At 44.3% G+C, this 20,691-nt stretch overlaps 1 protein-coding gene across 1 annotated transcript in view; it reads left to right on the top strand.

The window, feature by feature from the left end:
* Nucleotides 1-20,691, top strand: part of LOC136580405 (probable E3 ubiquitin-protein ligase MID2) — a 284,292-nt gene that overhangs the window by 167,178 nt on the left and 96,423 nt on the right. The window contains exon 7 of the mRNA XM_066580959.1: nucleotides 2,763-2,906. Within this exon, the coding sequence (XP_066437056.1) occupies nucleotides 2,763-2,906 (144 nt within the window). The remainder of the gene's footprint in view (nucleotides 1-2,762; nucleotides 2,907-20,691) is intronic.

The raw sequence follows: 20,691 nt of genomic DNA, 5'->3' as shown, positions 1-20,691 counted from the left end.
AGCAGGAGGGAGCTGGGGGGAGAGAGAAAAAGAGAGAGATCTCCCCTCCATTCCGCCCCGCTCTCCCCCGCAGCTCCTTGCCCGCCGCCGGCACCCGAATCTTCTGTCTCGAGCGGGCAGGTACTCGCTAAAGGCAATGCTCGCTCGAGCAATTGCCTTTAGCGAGTATACTCGCTCATCTATAGTCCCTTAAAAAATAGACTTTAGATATTTTCTTCAAAATGATAAAAATTGCCCCTATACTTAGCTTTCAGACATCCCCCCAAAAAATAAAAGGATGCTAGTGAACATATGGTAAATGTTTCGTGTGGCATGAGTATGTGTCCCACAAGCAGAAAAATTCAAAATTTGAAAATGTAAATTTAAGAGTTTTTTTTAGAAATAAGCACAGGATGTATGGACCAAAACTGACTACTAACATAAAACATGAAAAAAACAGTCTGGGAATCACTTGTATAAGGAAAAACATTCCGAAATTATTACCACTTAGGTCGACACGTGTCAGATTTAAAAAATGTAACTTGGTTAGAAAGGCCAAAACTGGCTGCAAGGAAAAGGGTAAGGGTGGCGACCCACTAGCGATATTTTTCTTGCGCTGCGAGAGCTAGTTCCTCGCAGCGCAGAGAAAACTCTGCGATATCGCACACTGTTTGCAATGGGGCCGGCGGCAGCAGCGCCAGCCCAATTGAAAACATAGTGAATACATCGCGGACTTCTGCCACAGCTGTGATAGAAGTCCGTGATGCTATCCCATTACTTTCACTGAGGTCGGCACTGCTGCGGCCCAATTGAAAGCAGTAGGTTGCAGGCAGCCCCCGCAGCGATGATTTTCGGGGAAGGGCTTAAAATATAAGCCTGCAACCCACTGCTTTCAATGGGGCCGCAGCAGTACAGACCCTATTGAAAGCAATGGGATAGCATCACAGACTTCTGCCACAGCTGTGACAACTGTTGCAGAGGATTTCTTCACCCCAGCGATCCCCACGGAGATAAAGGAATCCTCTGCCATAGCTGTGGCAGAAGCCCTCTATGTATTCCCTATGTTTTTAATGGGCCTGGTGCTGCTGCCGCCAGCGCCATTGTAAAAACTGAGCGATATCAAAGCTTTTTTCTCTGCACTGAGAGATGTAAAAGTAAAAATCACAAATGAGTACGGAGCCATTGACAATCACTGATTTCATAATCATGTGTTTCCACTCGCTCTCGCATCGCAGGAAAAATATCGCTAGTGGGTAGCCACCCTAAATATACAATCAAAGTAATTCCCCAGTTTTAGAACAAAATTCTGCCCTGGGACCCAGCGGGAGGTGGATATGTTGTCTGCAGTTCTTCCTCTCTGCCATCCCTCCAATACACCAGTTCTGGGTCTCATTTGTGGCCAGATGACCACAGCAATTTTCTAACTACCCACTTCACATTGTGTAATTGTTAAGTTTGCGTGGGCAAGTGCGCACCGGGCCCACACAAACGTGACCCAGAAGGACAGGGAACACCAGGTGAACTACCACAGATTAGCACCTCTCCCTGTCTTCTACTAGGGTTAGTGACACAGACCTAGTTGAGCGGGAATCTCCCCAATAAAGGGCGGCCTAACGGTCTTCGGATCTGGGCCTTAGCTGCTCCTAGGAAGCCATGCAGCCTAGATAGAACACATAAACATGCCACCACCGACAGGGAAAACTGGACAGAATAAGAAGACACACAAAGCCATAATCACACCATACAACAGCCAAAATGCAAACACTAGTAGCAGATGGTAATACTATAAATGCTAGGTATTAGTTCCTGGCTATACCACTACTCCCTACACTAACCAGGAGTCCAGCAACACAAACAAATAAACCCAAAACACAAATCTTTCTTGCAGCCACCACACAGAGAGAGAATGAGAACAGAGAAAGCTGACAACACCCACACCTGGGAAGACAGCTTTATGTCTACTGACCTAGAGTGATTGGCAGACTGGAGACACACCCACGCCCAGCAAGCCCAACCCCCCACACCTAAGCAGGAAAGCTGCAGGTCATTTGTAGTACCACAGATGCCAGGAGACAGACCTAACAGTAATGCTCTCTGATATGCCAACACTAATCACATGAGCAACCCTGGCCAATTCAGAGAAGGCATACTGCACTGGTAGTCTAACGCTACCAATGCACTGTGAGGATTAGGGAGTCAGTAGATTACATAGACCATCTTGAATGGCCAAAAACTGGACTCAGAACTGATAGTTTGGAGAATTGACAGAGAAGAACAACTGCAGGTAATATATCTCCTCCTCCTTCTGGATCAGGACAGAATTTTGTCCTGAAACCAGAGAGTCGCTTCAAAGTTTTTTTTTCTATTTATTAAAAATATTAGTTTTCAGATTACTTGGAGTAGTCCTGCTATATTGATTTTAGCTATAGAAATAGTGACACGGACCATGGTAGAATATTATTGGCATCTTCCAGTACCGTATGTAGATACATATAAATATCCATTGTCAGGTGCCCCTGATATAGCTACTGTAGACAGGGCTCTTAATAATTTACAGGAAGTATTTTGGGATGGTGGAGTGTTCTACTAAATATGTCGGTAGAGCTTGAGCTAGAGATAAAAGAACTTGGGGAACTATTACTCTATTTCTATCCCTTTTCAGCTGGGACTTTATTCTGATTGGAGTTACAGATTTGCATTGGTAAACTAGATAAATGCTTGAACTCTGAATATTTCGTGCTGGTATTTATGTGGGTTACTCATGGTTTCATTTCACTTTGCAGCTCCTAACCCTCCGACTATAAGAGAAGAGCTTTGTACTGCATCTCATGACACTATAACCGTCCATTGGATTTCCGATGATGAATTCAGCGTTGGTTCTTATGAGCTACAATATACCATCTACACTGGGCAAGCCAACTTCATCAGTAAGATTGTTTGGTTTTTTTACACGTAAATTTCACTCTGCTAAACTTTAAAAGGGTTTTCTGATTTTTAAAAATTGTGTGTAAATAGTTTAACTGTAGTTCGATGTACCACTTACTAATGTGTGCCTGTTGCCGGGAGGCCTCTGTAAAGGCTTTTTTACATGGAACGAGAAATAGTTCAGATTCCCACGATTAGTGGGATTAGTGAGAATCTGAACTATTATCATTCAATTTGATTGTAAGCAAAGCGAACTATAAAGCATCTCTCTGCTTTGGCTAATTAAGAGGTTTTTATCAGTGGAACCCCCTTCCTTCTATGACATCCATATGCCCTAATAGGACAACCAGTTAAATAGGTCATCCAGGGTTGGAAAAATGTGTCTAGTTTCTTCCGGAAACATCTGGAAATACAATTGATGACCTATTCTCAGGATAGGTCATTAACAGATGATCAACTGGGGTCCACTACTCAGGACCAGTGCTATTGTAACGCATTGGCCCGTTATGTACCTTGTATCCTATATGATGATGTTGTGTGGCGGGATATGAACTTTGCTTCAATCTGTTTATGCCATGTGTGAAGACTTGAATTTTGTCACTTTCTGTTCCACATTTAAAATACCCATAATTCCTATTGTAAATCACCCATAATTCCTATAATAATATAGATTTCCCGATGAATGGATGTGTGGCTCATCTTGTGAAGCGTAGTGCATCGCCTCGTTACTTTCTAGTGTAAAGTTGCCTGGCACTATGAACAAAGAGACATCTACAGTGCAAGAGGAAAGGGGACCCTGGAGACTTAGACTTCCAGTTCTCCGGTCTAGGTCGCCTGTTACTAATTCGCTTGTCCGCTTTATTCCTGTGAGTGGTTGTCATAGGGACCCCAGTACACTGCTTTGCCTGAGAGCCCATAATGTTAATAAGATGGCACTGCTCGAGACCCTGGTCAATCAGCTGATTGGGTGCCCGCTGTTACTGCCACTACACACAAGGCTACAGAGCAGATGCTGCTGCTCTGACCTCTGTGGAATGGGCCGGCGCTTGTAACTTCCGGTGTAGCTCCCATTAATTCTAGTGAGAGCTGCGCCTGCAGTTACAAGTGACAGTGTAGTGACCCAGAGTAAGGCTGGGTTCACACGGGCTGGATTCCCGCCGGAAATCCCGCGGTTTGGCCGCAGCAAAAACCGCAAGATTTCCGCCGGGAGAACCCTTCCGCTGCGGCCGGCGCTCCCATAGAGGAGAGCGCGGCCGCAGCGGAAAGAAAAAATAAATAGACATGCTGCATATTCTAAAGCGGCGGCTGTGGTCACCGCAGCCGCGGTTCCTGCCTGACTTACCGCAGCGGATTGGCCATCCCGTGTGGACGAGATTTCTGAGAAATCTTGTCCACATGGCTGGCTAATCCCGAGATTAGCGGCCGCAGGCGGACTTGCCGCGGCGGAATTTCCGCGGCAAATCCACCCTGTGTGAACCCAGCCTTAGGGTTCCTCCATCATTTATAAGCCTGTTTGTCTTTATGTGAGTGACGTCAACATTATGTATGCCTGTTTGTCTCCCTGCCCTGCTTGCGTGATGTGATTGGTAGTTTGGGGATTAGAGTTTTTAGAGAGGTGAGAGAAGAGAATAGTTGATGGTCAGTGAAGGAGGTGCGCACGGGAGAGACTGGCTGCTGCTCCTGCCGAGGCTAAGCCACGTTCATTTCTCTTCTGCTAGAAGGCTTGTCCCCTTCAGCGACTGGAGCGCAGGGGATGCTTCCTAGGGGGTGGTGTGGGAGTGTATGTGCCACATACTCCCCCCGCTGAACCGCATCTAAAGAGAAAGCACCAGAACCCGCTACAACTAGCATCAGATGTAAGAGCGTTTGAAAGGCTGTGTAACACAAGAGTGGCTGTCTCAAGAGAGTGTCCATCAGATAAGAATGACTGAGGACATGTGTGCCCTGGGGAAAAGAACTTTCTGTTTTTTTCAAATGTCTCACGAAATATAAAGCTCAAATCTGTTCAGAAGCATCTATTTCCATATTGAAAAGTACAAGTATTTGTCTGTATTGGAAAATCAAAGTTAAATCATGAGTAAAAGGAAATCACATGTTCCCGGTTTTGAAAACCATATTTTTCGTGGATTTATTTATTCATCGCGAGTGACTTGTCACTTGTCTAGGGACACTGGCGTCACAAAGACAATCCAGGACTAATCTGTGTAAATCAAGCCTGCTAAATCTTATCACCCCTGCTGGTGGGTAATCTGGGGTATACTTCAGCCTTTTGGGAAAAGAGACAATAGAGCCACCGTGAACCACCGCCATCTTGTACCCTACTGTTCCCTCCGCAGTTTGCAGCATATTTTATCTGCGGCAAATGTTGTACTGGTAAAAAATATGATTCTTAACATACTTTACAAGCTGGAAAGCCAAAAACTTCATTGTGAAAATAATAATTTATGGGAAAAAAAGCATGTGGTTTTGCCGATCGGCTCTTGGCTGCGTCCCGCAATCCCTACCTGTGCCAGCAGCCTGAGGCAATATAATGACACAACCACCAATCAGCTGCGGCCACTCCTGTGTAATATCCATCCTCTTACTAAAAATCTATGGAAAATCTACATTTCACAGTATTCCATGATTTATAGCTGCTTGTATCTATATATTCTAAGCCAACCATAGACATATTAACACGTGGACTCTTATAGTGGCAATGAATTTAAGCAGCGGTACACGTTCTTGTCTTTATGAAAGCGAAGAAAGGAAACCGTGACCTTTCAAACTGGAATTTATAACTTTTCACAGATAAAAGCTTTAGAACATCTTTCTAAATATTTTGTAACTTTGATTTATTTATCTTATACTGTATTTACACGGGCAAGTACCATGCAAGAAACTCGGACAGATAATGTACTTGTAAATATGCAACTTTTGCTGGGTGCGATGCGTTTTGCAAAAAATCGCATTGCTACATATGCAAGTTTGACTCATGTTTTGCTCATGCATAAGAAAAATCACATGTTGTTCCAACACTTTGTTATAGTAATAATAATTATATATATATATAACATGCTCAATATTATACCCTGGTATGTGCAAGCAGCATGTTGTACTACACCCCTATGCAGCTTTCTCACAAGAAGGCTCATGCTGATGGGGGGATCTGCTTCTTATCTCCTCTCTCACATTCCTATGATTCAGACAGGGTTATTAATAAAGTCTATGCTACTTGAGTTAGAGGTGATGTGTTTGGTAGCAGCATACACCTGGGGCGTTAACATATGTTAATCATTAGAGTCATTATATACTAAGCTAATCATGAGTTGTTATGCTGTTGGGGCGTACATGCATCATTTCCCCTATATCTGTATCGTGATGCTAACAATAAAGCAGAAGTGTACTAGAGAATGACCAACATGGAGTCAGACTCAGTTACATTGCATGCATGCAACTTCTCATTATAACCAATTTGGAGCAGACAGTGAAGTACATGGAATATGATATTTATTACCATAACAACTTATAATTGTAAAACCACATTGCACTCGCATTCACAGATGACTGTATTTTAGTGCGTTTTTGTGAACGGAAAATCTTGTATGCAAAACTCGGAGAAGAGGAACCGATTGAAATCAATCAAAAAGAAATGAGAATGAACCCATTGAAATCAATAAAAAAGAAATGAGAATGAACCCATTGAAAACAATCAAATAGAAATGAGAATGAGCCCATTGAAAACAATCAAATAGAAATGAGAATGAACCCATTGAAATCAATCAAATAGAAATGAGAATGAACCCATTGAAATCAATGGTTTCATTCTTATTTCTTTTTTTTACGCACGCGGTTCTCGCGGGCCCCAAAAAATAGGACCTTCTCTATGTTGTGTGCATCTGCGGTGCCTACACAAATACACACAGTATTGTGTACAGGCATGTGCGAAAAGTACATTAATTCACTACGCAAAAAAGTTGCAAAGGAGCGAGTGTATTTTGCAATACACCCCTGTGCAGCTGCCCTTAGCAAAAGTATTTGTTATGCTAATTAACCTTTTTGAGTTGATTTAAGTAAAAATATTGTTGAGAGAATAATCAGACTTAGAGGAGTTGTCCAAGTTTATCTTTACTTTTAATTCCTGCTCCACATACCTAAAAATAAAAGCGATGTCTTCCACCTCCCTTTTTTTGTCAGCTCCCATAGGAGTCTATGGGAACGGCTGGCGTATTGCCGCAAAAAAAGGTCAAGTCCTATCTTTTCCGGGCGTGTGTAAAAGTGGCTAGCCGGAATCTTTTCCAGCCAGCCGATTTTTGCGCACCAAAAAAAACCCGCCCATCTAAACAAATGCATTGGAATTTAATGCTTCAGATGGTCGCCATTTGCGGCTGGCGTTTTATCGCAGCAATATAGCCATGATAAAACATTTGTGTGAAAGAAGCCTGACACGGTGTTTACAAGCTGCTGCAGCTGATTGCGGAATCAAGTATTTGAGCTCTGAGGTCTGTGATTGGCTGCAGCAGTCTGTGATGTCCCGTAAGCAGGTTGACTGCAGCCTGTAGATGACCCGGTTCAAAGCTGTACATGCTGCACACAAGTCCCGGAGTTCTGCTTCTCATGCTTTCAGTAAGTGTTCTTGTTGGCGGCTGATACATTGATGATTGGCTTTAACATGAGTCAAGAAATCTTAACATGCTATAGTAACAATGGGTCTGCAGAAGTACCGCTTCTCCTTGCGGAGAATAGTAGAAGGTGTCCTGTACGTTGCATGCAAGCAAGAATCTTGGGAGTGACTTGCTATCAGCCGTAGAAATATGGCCCTATAGTAAGAATGAGAGGCAATACCTGTCTGACAGCTTTTGGGATATCTCTACAATTTTACTTGCTTTTTAGAAAAAAAAAGTCATTTTCTCCAACAAACGTGTGTGGTGTAGAATAATGGTGGTCATAAAACATTAGTGCACTTGTAGCTTAAGTCTCTAGGACACATCATTACTACGGGGCTCTGGGAATGGTTTAAGACTTAACTGCTTCTGAGGACTGTAACACTGTCATAATGGCAACCTGCAGTGGTCACTAGAGGGAGCTCACGAGATACAGATTTATACATGTCCAATTGAGTTCAATGTATGCAGTTAGCTCCCCCTAGTGGTGACTGCATAAGGCTGGAAATTTTTATAAAGTTTCCAGATATACAGATCTAGCACCACTAATTCATGCTGTGTTAGTGTGATAGTCTTTTAATGGGTTGCGCTAAACCTCTGCTCGATACAGCTACACTAACTACATAGCACCGCTGTCATTCACTAGGAACAGCAGCGGCCGCACTACGCAATTAGCATGCCCAATAAGGACCCGGCGGTCTTATAAATCATACACAACTAACAGTAACATAACCTTGGACCTATGAATAAAATAAGACACACGGGACTGAATATAAATGGAGGTGGTATTGGCCACGCCCTGTTTTAAAGCTCAGGTAAATAACAAATAATCAGAATTAAAGGGGTTGTCCCGCGCCGAAACGGGTTTTTTTTTTTTTCAACCCCCCCCCCCCCCCCCGTTCGGCGCGAGACAACCCCGATGCAGGGACGTAAAAAAAAAAACGCTCAGCGCTTACCTTAATCCCCGCGCTCCGGTGACTTCTATACTTACCGGCTGAAGATGGCCGCCGGGATCCTCTTCCTCCGTGGACCGCAGCTCTTCTGTGCGGTCCATTGCCGATTCCAGCCTCCTGATTGGCTGGAATCGGCACGTGACGGGGCGGAGCTACACGGAGCCGGCATTCTGCACGAGCGGCCCCATTGAAGACAGGAGAAGACCCGGACTGCGCAAGCGCGGCTAATTTGGCCATCGGAGGGCGAAAATTAGTCGGCTCCATGGGAACGAGGACGCTAGCAACGGAGCAGGTAAGTAAAAAACTTTTTATAACTTCTGTATGGCTCATAATTAATGCACAATGTACATTACAAAGTGCATTAATATGGCCATACAGAAGTGTATAGACCCACTTGCTGCCGCGGGACAACCCCTTTAATTAATCAATTAAATGCAACACTCAGAACAAAAACTGGTCCAGCCATAGGCTCGAACCAACAAATACATATTTTACCAGTCCACTCACAAAGGTGAGCGATTTACCCCTCCTTTTAATAAAGGGCTTGTGACAAGGCAAGTAGCACAACTTGGAAAACAGAAAATTAGGGTGGGAGGAGAGATCGTAGCGATGAATCCAGAGTTTTGCTACAGACTCCCCTCATCCCTCCAGCTGCCCCTTAAATATCAAAACAGCTGTGACACACCATCACCGCTAACCAATGACACCCTTTCTCCTAGACAGATGAAACTATCTGCCACAGTGACAAATACCCAATGGACAAGGAGCAGTGCCAATCAGTAGGCATTACTAGTTGTCCACCAACTTTGCCTTGAAAAGGCGTTAAAACTGGGGACAATTTAGGTGGAAAAATAGCCCACAGCCAAACAGGGGTCCAAAGGGGCAGCACAATGCTGCTGATTATAATCCCATGTGGATCCCTCCTGATGGTCCTGGATGCTTGCATTCTTCCCACAAAACCTTAATTTATCATATTATCCACTACTATTGTGAATGTATTGAGTTATATTTTGTGCCGTGTGCATAGCAAGATGTACGTGTACAAAAGACACATATTGTAGATTTACTAACGGGGTCTCAGATGCTGAGCATGCAGCTTTGTCATAATTAACCTTTGTAATCACACAAGCTGTAGACTTTGAATTGTTTAACCTTGTGGGTGATGTGGGGAGTTGAGGTGGTTGTCAAACTATATAACCTCTTACATTGTAACAATAAAACAGAAGAGATTGGAAATCTCACTTGAGTATTTCTCATTTTACTGTTCTCTGATGCATTGTAATGAATTAGGCATACCTGATTGATAAGGCTACGATACCCTTTGAGTATCACCTAAATTAAGTGATTACTTTAACACTACCTTCCAGTTACTTTAGTTTTTCTCCAGTGTTTTAGGGAAGACCGCGTGGGTACATGTATGGTTATGTCTTATAGTTAATTTAGATATAAAGGCTCCTTCGGTACTAATTTCTTGTACTTTTCTTGTGCAAGGCTTCTGTTACATAGATTGGAAAATAGACCCAGGTCCATGACGTTCAAGCTTTTTATGACTCATTATGCATCATTATTTACTAGATTAATTATAACCCTCATTGCAATTTGTTTTTAACGTCTCACCTATTTTAAACGCTGACATAGTGTCTGCCATTACTAGCGCTTGGGGTAGGGCATTCCACAGACTGACTATGGTAACCGTAATTAGATCTCCGACTCTGCAATCAGCTGATCGTTAGACATTTGGCTTTAAAACTCCTTGCGTTAAGCTGTAATTACAGAATTAGGCCTCCTTCACACGTGCCTTGCATTTTCTTGCAAAACGCATTGTGTCAAAGAATCGCAGCAACGCTGCATTACCGCAACCTAATTCCTTTTGAAATTAGCGATTTCTCGCCCATTCACTGGAGTGTAAAAGGATGCTGCACCAAGGGCTGGCAGAATGGCTCTATTTAGCTTAAATAGCTAAATAGAGCCAGCTGTCTTCTTCAACAAGCGTCGAAACAGGTAAAATCCCTCCACCTCCTTTTTTGGTCAGCTCCCATAGGAATCTATAGGAGCTCCCTGCAATTTCCGTCAAAAGATAGGTCATGGCTAGAGATGAGCGAGCACCAAAATGCTCGGGTGCTCGTTACTCGAGTCGAACTTTCCGCGATGCTCGAGGGTTCGTTTCGAGTAACGAACCCCATTGAAGTCAATTGGCGACCCGAGCATTTTTGTATGGGACCTATGCTCCGCTAAGGTTTTCATTTGTGAAAATCTGGGAAATTCAAGAAAGTGATGGGAACGACACAGAAATGGATAGGGCAGGCGAAGGGCTACATGTTGGGCTGCATCTCAAGTTCCCAGGTCCCACTATTAAGCCACAATAGCGGCAAGAGTGCCCCCCCCCCCCCCAACAATTTTTACTTCTGAAAAGCCCTCATTAGCAATGCATACCTTAGCTAAGAACCCACTACCTCCAACAAAGCACAATCACTGCCTGCATGACACTCCGCTGCCACTTCTCCTGGGTTACATGCTGCCCAACTGCCCATTTCAGTAATAGTAGCAGTCAAGACAGGCCCCGGTAACAATTCCAAAGCAGCAGTATAGGGGGAGCACAGTATTAGTTCCATTTCAGCAGTAGTAGCAGTCTATGGTATTAATGAGCGACTTCTACCCACTGCAGACACGCAGTAAACTGTAGACGGTCACAGGCTTAGCTGGGTAATAATGAGCGACTACTACCCCCAGCACACACGCAGTAAACTGAAGACGGTCACAGGCAGCCCAAATATAGTATTTTTTCCAATTTTTGGGAAAAAGCCCACTGCCTATATAGCCTGTATATGGATTTCCCTGTTGGAGGATGACTGTGGTTATTGAAAGCACAGTGCAGCCAGAAAAAATTATGCGCAAGGCTGCAGTAACACCTAGCTGGGTATTAATGAGCGAATACTACCCCCAGCAGACACGCAGTAAACTGAACACGGTCACAGGCAGCCCAAAGATTTTTTTTTTCCAATTTTTTGGAAAAAGCCCACTGCCTATATAGCCAGTATACCTCTTTCCCTGCCTCACCAGTACTGCCCCTATACTCTGTAAAATGACTGCAGACTGAGGACGCTATGGTCTGCACGCCCAATATACAAAATAAATAAAATTTGCAAAACTGCTAAAAGCAGCCTCAACAGTACTGCACACGGTCAGATGTGGCCCTAAGAGGGACCGTTGGGGTTCTTGAAGACAAAGATAACAGCCTAGCACTCTCCCTATAGCAGGTACAGCAGGACGGCACTTTCCCTAATGTCTCTCAGCGTGCATCTGTGGCGAGCCGCGGCCGGCCCCAGTTTAGATACTCGGGTGGCACCTGATCTCCCCAGCCACTCACTGCAGGGGGGTGGTATAGGGCTGGAACATCACAGGAGGAAGTTGTAATGCCTTCCCTGTGTTTCCATTGGCCAGAAAACGGCGCAAAATTTTCTGGGAAGAAAATGGAAGTGACTCGAACACCGCGTGGTGCTCGTCTCGAGTAACGAGCATCTCGAGTACCCTAATGCTCGAACGAGCATCAAGCTCGGACGAGTACGCTCGCTCATCTCTAGTCATGGCCTATCTTTTGACGCGGCGAGGAAAAATCGTCGGCGATTTGGTGATTTTCAGTTGCTATTCATTCCCGTGGCTAAAAATCGCCATGTAAATGAATGCATTGGAATCCAATACTTTATATGGTCGCGATTTTCTGGCAACATTTTCGCGCAGCTAATAGCTGTGAAAAAACGCTTGTATGAAAGAGGCCTAATTAGTGGCCAGTCACGCATTAAAGTGACTCTCCAGGCCATGACTAACAAAAATGGCCACAGCACTTCTCTAACTACCTGTGCATGGTATCCAGTGGTGGTTTAACCCACTACATGCTGCTCCTACAGGTCAGCACTGCCCACATGGGCAACGCTAGACAATGAAAGTAGGTGTATTGCCTTAGACTAATGATACATACTAATGCACAGTGTGCATCAGGTAGTCAAAGAAGCGGTGGTGCTGCCATCTTTCATTATTCAGGACCGGTAGTAGTACACAATTGTAATATTACATGGCGCTCAATCAAATGATGGCGTCATACTATAACACATGGCCAGCCCAGGTCCTACAGAGGAGGAGCTCCTTTTGATAATGTCTTCCGCTGTGGGCTAATAGGGGGGTAACCTGAATAAATGTAGTCGTCTTCAGACAACCCTTTTAATATGTGTTATTGGATAGTTGAGGAAATAGAAGGGGCAGAGGTAGCTGAACTTGCAGGTTACTATTTTTTGGAGATTCATCTTATGATCTGATTTAGACTGGCTGTACAAAGAACTTTTACATGTAGCAATTCTTAATGGTATGCAAATGATTCCTTTTAAGATACTGATCAGTCTGACATTGGGAAGCGATTCATTGCTATGCTTATATTTCTGCAAATCCCTCTATGTCTGTGCGGTAATCACTACAAGGACCTGTCTGATGGCACCGAGTTTTATCAGGTCATATTTATTTCATGGCAGTCATTATCTTCAATAAAAAATCATGGGTTTTGATCATTTACACACAGCATTACTGCTAGATTTGGTCACATTTAATGAAATACACAGAAAATCAAAGCGTGTAAAACTCTGCCTTCGAAAAAGAGAAGCTAAGAGAGGGATGGCATACTTGATGATCAGTTCTATGGGCCCCATCCACAGTAAATTAGGAAGGAAGCAAAACAAGCCAGCACAGTGATAAAGGCTGTAAAAAGACATATGTCCATCCAGTTCAGCCTATTACCTCCCATGTAGATCCAGAGGAAGGTTACAAAACCCAATGAGGGACAGGACAATTTTCCGCATTTTTTTTTTGGGGGGGGGGGGGGGGGAATCCTGCTATCACCACATCCTCAGGCAGAGAGCTCTGTAGTCTCACTGCTTTTACAGTAAAGAAATGGTGTAGAAATCTTCTTTCCCCTAGACATAGAGGGCGCCCCCAGTCATAGTCCTTGGTATAAATAGATGATGGGAGAGATCTCTGTATTGTCCCCTGATATAATAATAATAATAATAATAATCTTTATTTGTATAGCGCCAACTTATTCCGCATTATTATACATAGTTATTAGGTCACTTGCCAGATGTTTTTCTTCTAAACTAAATAACCCCAATTTTGATAACCTCTCTGGCTATTGTAGTCCGCCCATTCCATTGATTAACTTAGTTGTCCATCTTTGCACCAGCTCAAACTCTGATATGTCATTAATAAAATAATAAAGGATTTTGCTTGTTAAAGTATATGTTCAATTTAGGTGATACTCAACGGGTATCATAGCCTTATCAATTAGGTATGCCTAATTATTATTCGATGTATCGGAGAAGAAAACAATGAGAAACAGTCAGGTGATGTTTCCAAGCACTTCTCAAGCATTTTATTATTACAAAATGTGATTGCTCTCAGTAGGAGAAACCATGTAATCTTGTAGATATGATACCTTTTAATTGCTAACAAAAATACATGATGTTACAGCAAGCTTTCAAGCCTGCTTAGGCATTAAACCTGACAAAGAACCCTAAGTAGGTTTGAAAGCTTGCTGTAACATGATTACTTTTTATTAGCCCTTAAATGGTATCATATCTACAAGATTACTTGGTTTCTCTTACTGAGAACATATTTTGCTCTACTGGCTAACAAGGTACCAAACTTATTTTGTTATTGCATAGTTTTTATAGCAATATTTTCAGCACACATCAACATCTAATCATAACTCAACAAGCATTTCATAGTGAATCATACTACGATGGGGTGCTAATAATGAACAGTAATATGTTGCATTGATGGTTGATCCCTTTGGGAAGTCCATGAGCAGAACTTCCATCTTATCCCAAAAAATGGTTACCATTTGCATCAGCGCTGACCTTTGCACATGAAACTTCTTTGGCCCGGGGGAACCACTGTGCCTCCATTCCGTAGACTGTTCCTTTGTCTCTGGATCATAACAGTTGAGCCATTTCTCATCACCAGTTACCAGTTTGTCCAGGAAATCTGACTTATTTCTTGCAAAATGTTTCAAAACAGCCACAGATATCTTCACATGTCTCCTCGTCTGTTCCATTGTCAAAAGTTTCTGGATCCACTTGGCTGTAAACTTTCTCAATCCTAAGTTGTTGTGCATAATGGCACCAACTCTCTCACGTGATATCCCCAGATATGTAGCAATACTTTTGGCGTATATTCGGTGGTCCTCCATGATCATGTCATGGATGGCTTTCACATTTGCAGGCAACGAGATGGAGAGAGGCCTTCCACTGGGCTTCTCATTTTCAACACCGAAACGGCCAGTTGTAAAATGTACAACCCAACATTCGACTGTTGAATATGAATGGCCCGTGTCACCCAAAGTTTGTGACATTTCATCATGGATCTGCTTTGTACTTTTGCCTTGGAGAAACAGGAACTTGATTATGGTCCTATGCCCTTTCACACTGAACGTCTTTGGAGGTGCTGCCATGTTTACTTTGGACCAGAAAAAAATGATAAGTTAAAATCATAGGTAGATGATTTTTCTATCATTGAATATAGACATATAGACAAGTACACCCTGCAAATTACAGCTTCCTAGCTCAATTTTTTTCTAGGTAAGGCTCAATACTTATCAGCACCCCCTTGTATGTTTACATCTTGTGCACATTCATGTATCTATATCTGCATATTCATGTATCTAGTTGCTGAGAATTTTTACATGTTGTTCCATTTCCAAGGTCTTGGGGCATTGGAAATAAGACATCCCACACATAAGCATAAAGTAATGTCAAAATGTCTAGAAGCATGATTATGAATACAAGGGCATTTTTTAAAGAATAATTGATTATTTATCACTTTTTGACCTGAAGGAATGTGTTTAAAACATTTTTGTAAAGCTACTTTCACATGCAGAATACCATTAAAAATGCATTATCTACTGTATATAGAAGAGTCATGTCACAGCACTTATACCCCATTTAGAGTGGCTTCATACACTTGTTTGTAAAAAAAATATACTGCAATTTATAATGCATTTTTGAGTCAAATCCAGAAGTGGATTTAAAAGGAAGGGGACGTATAAAAGAAGGATTTCTACTCTGTTGGCCATTAACATATTCAGCGATGAACATAATCAGAGCATGGCTAAACATGCAGCAGACTCTGGTCACACCAAGAAAATTATGGCACAAGTATAGAGTCTTAAAGGCTGGAGATGCTGGAGTTAGTGGAGCTCAATAATACCAAGTATGTATCGTTCTGGTCATGTGCCACCTCTTGGTCATTCATACCTGCAGGAGGCACTCAAACTTGTCTATTTAAATTCTAACAAATATGATGATCATATAATAGTAGACTGATAATTATTTTATCTGGCGCTCACATATTTCTTTTCTTCATCTGCATCTCACATATGTAGTTTTTCGAGCACCCAGCCTCTATGAGATTTATGGATATGGTGTAGAAAAAGTAGTGGAGCTACTCCAGCGGCGGTGAAGTGTAGCGCTTATCTCAATTAGGTAGCATGGTGAAGAAGCAGGAATGTGCATGAAAAGTTGGGTGCAACCAACAGAGTATTTGTACAACCTGTGGGTTGACGTATAGTAAATGTAGTGATGAAGGTCAAGAAAAAACTGGGAATAAGGCGCAGCCCTTAGATGGACATGCACATAAACAGGTCTTTGTCATAAAAAAGCTCAGTTTTTATTTGATAAAACCAGCTTAGAAGACACAACGCGTTTCGAAGCAATGCGATACTCCTCTAGTATTGCTGTGAGCACATGAAAAGAAGGAGTATTTACCGCTCATGCAGCGGAAGAGGGACTTGGCGTATGCAAGGCTTGGGTTATCCTCAGCCCTGCACATGCCAAGTCCCTCTCCCGCTGCCAGCAATACTAAAGAAGAAGCATTGTATGGCTTTGCAATGCGTTGCATACAGAGCATATTAAAGACTACACAGAATAGCACTCAATGATAATAAAATTGGGAGAGTGAGCTACAAAAAGTTACAGTGAAACTCTAGCCTAGTAGTCTCGAGGCCTTTTAGCGTTCTACAATTAGTTTTGCAAATTAATGCCTTAAAAAGGTGGTCCGAGGCAAAATATTTTTTGCAAACGGGTCCCCCATAGCACAACATACTGATGCTCGCCTCTCCTGGCTCCCTACATGCTCCTGTCGGCGGCTCCAGGTCTACTTGCTGACATCATGCTTGTAGGCTGCTGCAGCCAATGACAGGGCTCAGTAATGATCACTGACAGCAGCCTGTAAGCAAAACAGCACAGCACAGACCGGAGCCTCTGGTGGGGAACACACGGGAAGAGGTATCGGCTTTTTGTAAAAAAAAAAAAATTGTATATATATATATTATCTCACAAACCCCTTTAAATTTGTAAAACCAATTTTTGCAGGTGACCAGGCTGATTATGTTCCCCCTTGGTTGGTTCAAGGCAGGGAGAAAAGCCTTCCAGAGTATTTACAAATCACTAAAGTGGTGTGAAGTGTCACTAATGTGCTATGTTGTAAAGCGCAGTCATCTAAGTGCCTCTTATTATTTCATACCCTCTGCAACTGTGAAATCTAAAGTAATTGAAGCCTTCCTAGAACATGCATTTTCATGTTACTTTAATAAATCAATGCAAAACGATGGCCACAAAGCGCAGAGTACAAAAACAAACAAAAAGAATAGGGTCCCGTTCACACCACATTATTGCATTCTGTTACATGGTGATATTTTTTGTCCAAGATTAGAAAAAAGGTAAAAAACCCATTAAACAGAACGTGGATGGTTGTGTCGATGCATCCTGTTGACGCTGACATCTACTTAGTTTAAAAAAAAGAACCCTACTTGTGCCCAATATTTTGTGTTGTGTTTTAACAGAAATCTGTAACTGAGGCTCCGAATGAAACCTCCGATGTAGATGTGAAGAAGCCCTTAAACAGGACAGAAAAAAAGGAACCTGCATGTTTTTGTGGTCCTTTTGCATTCTGTTTAAGGGTGACTACTAGAGATGAGCGAGCACCAAAATGCTCGGGTGCTCGTTACTCGGGACGAAATTTTCGCGATGCTCGAGGGTTCGTTTCGAGTAACGAACCCCATTGAAGTCAATGGGCGACCCGAGCATTTTTGTATATCGCCAATGCTCGCTAAGGTTTCCATTTGTGAAAATCTGGGCAATTCAAGAAAGTGATGGGAACGACACAGCAACGGATGGGGGGGGGGGGGGCGAGGGGCTACATGTTGGGCTGCATCTCAAGTTCCCAGGTCCCACTATTAAGCCACAATAGCGGAAAGAGTGCCCCCCCCCCCAACAACTTTTACTTCTGAAAAGCCCTCATTAGCAATGCATACCTTAGCTAAGCACCACACTACCTCCAACAAAGCACAATCACTGCCTGCATGACACTCCGCTGCCACTTCTCCTGGGTTACATGCTGCCCAACCCCCCCCCCTGCACGACCCAGTGTCCACAGCGCACACCAAACTGTCCCTGCCCAGCCTTCAGCTGCCCTCATGCCACGCCATACTCATGTCTATTTATAAGTGCGTCTGCCAGAGTAACCGCAGGCACACACTGCAGAGGGTTGGCACGGCTAGGCAGCGACCCTCTTTAAAAGGGGGGGGGGGGCGATAGCCCACAATGCTGTACAGAAGCAATGAGAAATAGAATCCTGTGCCACCGCCATCAGGAGCTGCACACGTGGGCATAGCAATGGGGAACCTATGTGCCACACACTATTCATTCTGTCAAGGTGTCTGCATGCCCCAGTCAGACCGCGGTTTTTCATAAATAGTCACAGGCAGGTACAATTCCGCAATGAGAATTCCGTGTGCACCCACAGCATGGGTGGCTCCCTGGAACCCACCGGCTGTACATACATGTATCCCATTGCAGTGCCCTGGACAGCAGAGCTAACGTCAGATTAAATGCAGGTGGGCTTGGGCCCACACTGCATGCCCCAGTCAGACTGGGGTTCTTTAGAAGTGGACACATGCAGTTACAACTCCGTGTGGACCGACAGCATGGGTGGCTCCCTGGAAACCACCGGCGGTACATAAATATATCCCATTGCAGTTCCCTGGACAGCAAAGCTAACGTCAGGTTTAATGCAGGTGGGCTTGGGCCCACACTGCATGCCCCAGTCAGACTGGGGTTCTTTAGAAGTGGACACATGCAGTTACAACTCCGTGTGGACCGACAGCATGGGTGGCTCCCTGGAACCCACCAGCGGTACATAAATATATCCCATTGCAGTGCCCTGGACAGCAAAGCTAACGTCAGATTAAATGCAGGTGGGCTTGGGCCCACACTGCATGCCCCAGTCAGACTGGGGTTCTTTAGAAGTGGACACATGCAGTTACAACTCCGTGTGGACCGACAGCATGGGTGGGTCCCAGGAAGCCACCGGCGGTACATAAATATATCCCATTGCAGTGCCCAGCACAGCTGAGGTAATGTCAGGTTTAATGCAGGTGGGCTAAAAATTACTAGGAATACAATGTAGGCGAGGGCCCAAAAAAATTGGTGTACCAACAGTACTAATGTACCTCAGAAAAATTGCCCATGCCCAACCAAGAGGGCAGGTGAAACCCATTAATCGCTTTGGTTAATGTGGCTTAATTTGTAACTAGGCCTGGAGGCAGCCCAGTTAAAATAAAAATTGGTTCAGGTGCAAGTTTCAACGCTTTAATGAGCATTGAAACGTATAAACATTGTTTACAAGAGTTATATGACTGAGCCTTGTGGGCCTCAGAAAAATTGCCCATTCGGCGTGATTACGTGAGGTTTCAGGAGGAGGAGCAGGAGGATGAATATAATACACAGATTGATGAAGCTAAAAGGTCCCCGTTTTTGATGGTGATAGAGAACAATGCTTCCATCTGCGGGTGCAGCCTATGTATTGTTTAGGTATCGCTGCTGTCCGCTGGTGGAGAAGTCTGGGGAAATCCAGGCTTTGTTCATCTTTATGAGTGTAAGCCTGTCGGCACTGTCGGTTGATAGGCGGGTACGCTTATCCGTGATGATTCCCCCAGCCGCACTAAACACCCTCTCTGACAAGACGCTAGCCGCAGGACAAGCAAGCACCTCCAGGGCATACAGCGCGAGTTCAGGCCACGTGTCCAGCTTCGACACCCAGTAGTTGTAGGGGGCAGAGGCGTCACGGAGGATGGTCGTGCGATCGGCTATGTACTCCCTCACCATCCTTTTACAGTGCTCCCGCCGACTCAGCCTTGACTGGGGAGCGGTGACACAGTCTTGCTGGGGAGCCATAAAGCTGGCAAAGGCCTTGGAGAGTGTTCCCCTGCCTGCGCTGTACATGCTGCCTGATCTCAGCGCCTCCCCTGCTACCTGGCCCTCGGAACTGCGCCTTCTGCCACTAGCGCTGTCGGATGGGAATGTTACCATCAGTTTGTCCGCCAGGGTCCTGTGATATAGCATCACTCTCAAACCCCTTTCTTCTTCGGGTATGAGAGTGGAAAGGTTCTCCTTATACCGTGGGTCGAGCAGTGTGTACACACAGTAATCCGTAGTGCCCAGAATGCGTGTAACGCAAGGGTCACGAGAAAGGCATCCTAACATGAAGTCAGCCATGTGTGCCAGGGTACCTGTACGCAACACATGGCTGTCCTCACTAGGAAGATCACTTTCAGGATCCTCCTCCTCCTCCTCCGCCTCCTCAGGCCATACACGCTGAAAGGATGACAGGCAAGCAGCATGGGTACCCTCAGCAGAGGGCCAAGCTGTCTCTTCCCCCTCCTCCTCCTCCTCCTCCAAAACGAGCTGAGATATAGGCATGAGGGTGCTCTGACTATCCAGCGACATACTGTCTTCACCCACCTCCGTTTCCGAGCGCAAAGCGTCTGCCTTTATGCTTTGCAGGGAACTTCTCAAGAGGCATAGCAGAGGAATGGTGATGCTAATGATTGCAGCATCCCCGCTCACCATCTGGGTAGACTCCTCAAAGTTTCCAAGGACCTGGCAGATGTCTGCCAACCAGGCCCACTCTTCTGTAAAGAATTGAGGAGGCTGACTCCCACTACGCCGCCCATGTTGGAGTTGGTATTCCACTATAGCTCTATGCTGCTCATAGAGTCTGGCCAACATGTGGAGCGTAGAGTTCCACTGTGTGGGCACGTCGCACAGCAGTCGGTGCACTGGCAGATTAAACCGATGTTGCAGGGTCCGCAG

The sequence above is a fragment of the Eleutherodactylus coqui genome, chromosome 10 (genome assembly GCF_035609145.1).
Source record: "Eleutherodactylus coqui strain aEleCoq1 chromosome 10, aEleCoq1.hap1, whole genome shotgun sequence".
Classification (NCBI taxonomy): domain Eukaryota; kingdom Metazoa; phylum Chordata; class Amphibia; order Anura; family Eleutherodactylidae; genus Eleutherodactylus; species Eleutherodactylus coqui.
Note: the sequence above shows the minus strand (reverse complement) of the source record. Positions and strands in the feature narration are given on the sequence as shown.